This window comes from Podarcis muralis, chromosome 13, assembly GCF_964188315.1.
Source record: "Podarcis muralis chromosome 13, rPodMur119.hap1.1, whole genome shotgun sequence".
In the NCBI taxonomy this organism is placed as follows: Eukaryota; Metazoa; Chordata; class Lepidosauria; order Squamata; family Lacertidae; genus Podarcis; species Podarcis muralis.
Window position 1 is genome coordinate 6,970,208 of NC_135667.1, and position 6,000 is coordinate 6,976,207.

At 50.2% G+C, this 6,000-nt stretch overlaps 1 protein-coding gene across 1 annotated transcript; it reads left to right on the plus strand.

Moving 5' to 3' along the window:
• The first annotated feature begins 3,510 nt into the window (after positions 1–3,510).
• On the plus strand, positions 3,511–5,671 carry LOC114581477 (interleukin-25-like). Its single transcript, XM_028701650.2, has 2 exons — positions 3,511–3,756; positions 4,398–5,671. Exons 1-2 carry the CDS (start codon positions 3,512–3,514, stop codon positions 4,663–4,665), a joined length of 513 nt encoding a protein of 170 aa, XP_028557483.2. The 5' UTR covers position 3,511; the 3' UTR covers positions 4,666–5,671.
• The last annotated feature ends 329 nt before the right edge of the window (positions 5,672–6,000 follow it).

Below are 6,000 nucleotides of genomic sequence, written 5' to 3' on the forward strand. Positions count from 1 at the left end.
TGGTCCTCCAGAATAGCTGAACCCTTCTCCTGCATCCCTCCTGTGTGAGCCCCACTTGCTGGGCCCCAGAAGTGTTAGGGGATCATTTCCAAACATTGCACGCCATCCCTGCAGGGCCTGGATGTCTGCACGCTCTCTGTCCTTCTGCTGCTGCCAAGCCACTCACGATTCCTGCATGCCACTGAAATTTACTAATATTACTATAGGTTTCCAACATGACGGCATTTTAATATGCAACGAGCAATGTAGCCCTGTCCTGCCTGTGTTTTGCAGCCTCTTGTGGCTTTGAGCAAAGGAGAAAGGCAGCAAAGGAAAAGCCTCACTGAGGGCAGAGGAAAAAAGGAGTCGCCGCTGAGCCCTGGAGATCAGAAAAGGGAGGTCCTGCGGTTCAGCTGTGGTGTAGAAAGATGGTACCCCCCCGATTGTAGCCGCTTTGGGGTGATGTGCAGCGACGGTGTCTCACGGGGGTCAACCCTCCCTGCCGCAGCTCCTCATTTGACTGAGTGACTCAGGGACAGCCGCCTTATCTTTCAGGGAAGGGCCAGCAGCTTTATGAGAAGCAGCTTTGGCGGAGGGAATCCTAGAAAAACAAAAGAGCTTTCCGAATTTTCATAACCACCAGGAGAGCCCAGGCCAAAGATCAACATGGCTGCCCACGCATCAAACTGCATGCCTCAGGGGACATCCCTCCGCCAGGACCACACCTGGACCACACGGCCTGGGCTCTCTGTCAGAACCAGGAGGGGGGTGGACTCTGGACCGAGCAGGTGGACGGGGGGCAGCTCGGCTCCTGAGCTCAGCATCTCGATCTTTCCGGAGGCCGTGGAGTCTGGCTGGTGTGCTGCCACCCCTGGGAACTGAGATGCCGATGACCTGTCTGCTCCATCATCCTGTTCTCACACTGGCCCATCAGATGCCCCAGAGGGAAGCAGGCAAACAGGACCTGAGCACAACAGACGGACGCTGGGCAATCGGTCCTGATCCAAGAGGGCTCCTCTGGTCTTCTCAGAGAAATTGCAAGGTGCGTTCGTCCTAGAGATGATGCTCCAAGCGAGAATTTCTCCATCCTTATCTAGTTCATGGCACAAACTCCTGGGTGCTTGTGGTCAAATGGCTGGACCAGAAGATTTAATCTGTAAAAAGTCAAAGCACGTTATGAATAGGTGGGAAAGTCCTGCTATTTAAAAGCTAATCCCATCTTGGAAGGAAGGAAGGAAGGAAGGAAGGAAGGAAGGAAGGAAGGAAGGAAGGAAGGAAGGCAAATTCAATTTTCTCAGGTGCTAATATCACACTGGGCCTGAGTCCCTTGATCCTGGGGGGCACCTTCTGTTACCCATCCAGCATAAGGTACACAAAAGAGACATTGATTATACGTTCAGGAAATAGGCGCTCAGTTCTTTTTTTATTATTCCAAAATTTGCATGGAATAAATGAATGGAATCTTGCAGGCGATAAAATAGGGATCCCGAGGCTCAGAGTGACAGCAGTTCCCTGAGCCGTCTACAAGGTCCTGCTCCCGGTAATCTAACATGGAGAAGACTCAGCTGGTAAGTGCACCAATCCTGCTCCTTACACGGAGGGAAGGGGCAGGGGGGGAGGCTGGAGCAGGGTCCACAGGGAAGCCCTTTGGGCTCTGCTGCTAGTTCCCAGAGATGTTTGGGGGGCTAGGAATTGTGCTGTTGACTTCCAAGCATGATAACAGATGAATAGCCCCCATCCTCAAAACCTTCAACCCTCTCTCATAAGGACCTAAGAAGGGTCTTCTGGGATCCAAGCGGAGATCCGTTCGGCTTCTGAGAGGGGGCAACCAGATGATTTTTCTGAGGCACTCGGAGGCCCAGCCCCCTCCTGCTCTTCCTTGCTAGTAACTGCTATTCAGAGGTAGAGTGCTGCGGTCCCTGGAGGCTCCATTTTTGTCCTTAAGGCTGAGACCTGTCCAAGGGCCTTCCCTCCTCCGCCACTGCTTCGCCTGATCCCCCTGTCAAAGCCACGTCAGACCATGGCTTTGACCATCTTGTGGAGTGCGGGGAATTATTTTTAATGCCTCCTCCCCATCATTCCTCATATGAGCCAAGCTGGGTGGAACGGGTGAGAGTGGTAGCTTTAAATATACCCGGAGGGCAACCCCTTGATTTATCATCTTGCCCACCTTTCTCAAGTTTCCTTTCTGCGATGACTCCCAGGCTAGCGTTTCTCAAACTTGGGTCTCCACTGTTGTTGGACTACAACTCCCATCATCCCTAGGAAGCAGGACCAGTGGTCAGGGATGATGGGTGTTGTAGTCTAGCCGCACGAACTGGGTCTCCCCCACCCGATCTAAATGGAATCTGATTATTGATCCTTCGTTGTGCTCTATATTATTCATTGACTCCTCATCTGTTTAATTTCTGTCCGTTTGGAAACTTGGTAGGCGTGAGGTGGGACTAGGGACACGGCAGCCATATTGATCCCTGTATTTTGGAGACGGGAATGAATTTCCACCCTCCGTTCACTCGGTCTAGCGACTGTGTGGGGCGGCCACACTTTGCTCCATGGCTCATTGAGGTGAGCAAGAAAAAGAGGGGGGAGAGCAAAGGCCACGTTGTCCGAAGGGCAAGCATTGTCCTGACTTTGGCACATGAGATTTCCAACTGGGGGACGAATGGCTGGGCTGTGAGTCTGAATCCCCCCCCCCACTAAGGGGTGAGCACCCTAAATGTAAAAAAAGAAGCATGTCAGGGAAATGGGACTAAGCCAGCCTTGTTCCTGGTATGCTAGATTTTGATGTGCAAGGAAGTTGCGGCTGTTGTCTTCTTCCTTCCATCCCTCTGACGGGGAGGATTCCAATTTTGCTTACGCATTTCTTCAGAAAGATTGACAAGCAGCTTCGTCAAAGAGCTCCAAGTGGTGTGGGGGGGGGGGGAAATGCACATAAAACACAGCTTAAATTTTAAGTGTGTATCTATATCTGTATAGATATATTGCATTGCTATATATAAAATATATCATTTACTATATAATATACTTATCATTAGAGCATATATGGTAAGTGTTTAAAATTATTTTATTTTACAAAAATGGTTGAAATGACACAGTCATTTTTTGGAGAGATCCCTGCCCACGTCATTCTGGGAATAGAATACAGTGGTACCTCAGGTTACATACGCTTCAAGTTACAGACTCCGCTAACCCAGAAATAGTACCTTGGGTTAAGAACTTTGCTTCAGGATGGGAACAGAAATCTTGCTCCAGCAGCAGCAGGAGGCCCCATTAGCTAAAGTGGTGCTTCAGGTTAAGAACAGTTTCAGGTTAAGAACGGACCTCCGGAACAAATCAAGTTCTTAACCTGAGGTGCCACTGTACTCCAACTTAGGAAGGCTGCGAGGAAAAGGGAGTGGGAAATGGGCTACTAGATTTCTCTGTAAGGCAAATGAATGCTTTGAACAGTCCTGTTTGGGCTGTTCCACCATGACCAGTTGTGACGGCTGCCCCCTCTTGCCTTTCCTTCCTTCCTTCCTTCTCCTAGGCTGCGATGTGCTTCCTGCTCTCGACGTTTGTGGCCAGCCAGGCCTTCCAATGCATGTCCTCCTTGAACTGTTGTGAAGAGACGACACTCAATGAAGTCGTGAAGCAGCTCACCGCCCATTCCTCCCATTCCTCCCAGTCCACCCAGTCCACCCAGTCTGCCCGTTCCTCCCGGTCTGTGTCTTCCTCTGACGACTGCCGCTCGATTCCTGGTGTAAAGAACATGGCCTCCAGTTCTCCTTGGCGATATGTGTAAGAGAGAAGAATCGTACCTTTTATTCCTCTGCCCCCTCATCCGTCCCATTTTCATAGAATCCTAGAGTTGGAAGGGACCCCAGGGTCCTCTAGTCCACCCCCTCCCTGCAATGCAGGAATCTCCAAGTGTGGTCTCCCATCCAATTTGAAACCATACTGGACCCTGCTTAGCTTTATGAATGTGCTTGCACTTTTATTGCTGCACCACCGACTGGAAATAAAGAGACAACCCTTTGGCCCTGCCAGGCACCACCAACAATGCCCTCTAGATTTCCCAGAGAGCTCAGCTGGTTAGAGCAGGGGGCTGAGGGGGCCGAGGCTGCAGCTTCGATCTCTGAATAGGACAACTGCATATTCCTGCCTTGCAGGGACTGGTTGCTCCTCAGGGTCCCTTCCAGTCAGACCAGTGTCAGGGGTGACTGGAGTTCCTTTCCAAGATATCTGGAGGGCACCGTGTTGGGGAAGGCTAATCTAACCTAGCATTAGTCCTCCAAAGCTCCTCATCCCACACATTTTATTTTATTTTATTTATTTTCCCTTTCACTCCACAACCAGCATCCCAGTGCCTTCCCCCATCAGACCACCATCCAGTTATCATGGCTCAAAGACAGACCTGTCCTTTCTCTTGCCTCCCCCAGGGAAGACATCCAGGAGTCCCGCTACCCTCGACTCCTCTGGAAAGCTCAGTGTATCTGCCAAAATTCCTGCGTCTCCTTGAGGCACCCTGTGGAAAATGCCACCCAAAAGAGCTTCGTCCATAAGGAGGGAAACGGGGTGTCCGTCCCAATCTTTGCCGACACGACCGTCTATTATCGGAAGCCTTGTGTGAATGTCAACAAGTCCTTCTACCTTGAGCGGCGGAAATATCCTTTGCCTGTGGCCTGCACCTGTGTGGCTATACCGTGAGGCTTCGAAGCGGGAAGGGGATCCCCAGAGCAAGACCGTGGATGGGATTCAGAGGGAGGGAGCCTCTGAACATGTGCAGAGTTCATTTCCCTCACAGGCTGCCACCCGCATGTCCACCCACAGGACCTGGGTACACCAGAAACTCACTGTCTCTTTGCTCAATTCTAACTTCAGAATTAATTGCAGTGAAAAGGGAAAGCACCCAAAACTGACTGGTTGAAATCGGATTCAAATCTTTGGCTTCCCCTAAAGGTCACTGAGGAGCAGCTGGAAGAGCATCAATAAGGAACAGGGATCGGGGATGGCGTTTCTTGCGCTGTTGCGGAATCCCAGCCCCCTCTGGGCCCTTTGGGGGGCTGTCAGGGGGGGCGTATCCTAGAGATGGTTGGGCTTTGTAGTGTAGACCATGCTGGGAGAAAGCGAAAGGGCTTGTTCTAACACACTCAAATATATCAATTGGGGAATATTGGATTCTATTACCGATAAACACAGATTAAGTAAATCCTTTTCTCTCTCTTACTGCAGTTCGCCCACCCTGCCAAAAGTTGGGAGTCAACTTTTTCTCCTGCAAACGCTCCTCTGCCTTCTAACGTGTGCTTAGCTGCGAATTTTCTGTTAGAAGTAGAGGAGCATTCGCAAGGGAAAAAAAGTTGGCCACCCACTAAATATCGCTACATCTGGCCGGATACTTCTAAAGACATAGGAGCTGAGTTCACAGAAAAAGCTGGCAACTCTAAGTGACATTAGAGAGTAAAGTTAGCGAGAGGCAAAGGAAATGGCAAGGGGGGAAATGTTCAGGCATGAATTGTTGCAGGAGGAACTTCTTACAGAAGAGTATTCCCTGATGAGCCTTGCCATTCCCTATTCTGGCTTGTGTGTGTGACCCCCTGCTCATCCCTATAGCCAGCAACGCCCACATTTATAGGTCAGGATCATTTCTCAACTATTTGAATGCTTGCACTAAAATCCGCTGTCTCTTGTCTGCTGTCTCAAAGAAACTTAACCACCTTGCCTTGGTTTTTTTAAAAAAAAATCAATAAAACATTCTAAAGAAAGCAGAATGTGTCTTGCCTTCTTCACCCAGAGGAAACAGGGCTGTCCCTCCCTTTGCGGGCGGTTGGGCTCGATGATCCACTGGGTCCCTTCCAACTCAGCCCTTCTACGATTCTGTGATTCCCTGCGGCTGATACGTCGATGGCCTTTCCGTGAGAGTCCCAGACTTATCCTGAGGAATATATTTTCCTCTCCCTCTGTTTTCCTCTCTCGCCAAAGTGTGCTGACTGCTCCCACCTTAGATTTTTTGCATGATTCCCGAATGACGCTGTTACACTACTT

What these genes read in the sequence shown, in the direction of transcription:
- LOC114581477 (XM_028701650.2), top strand. Translation starts at nt 3,512, where the DNA reads ATGTGCTTCCTGCTCTCGACGTTTGTGGCCAGCCAGGCCTTCCAATGC. An exon ending in AGTTCTCCTTGGCGATATGT is followed by an intron (nt 3,757 to 4,397) that starts GTAAGAGAGAAG and finishes TGCCTCCCCCAG; the next exon opens with GGAAGACATCCAGGAGTCCC.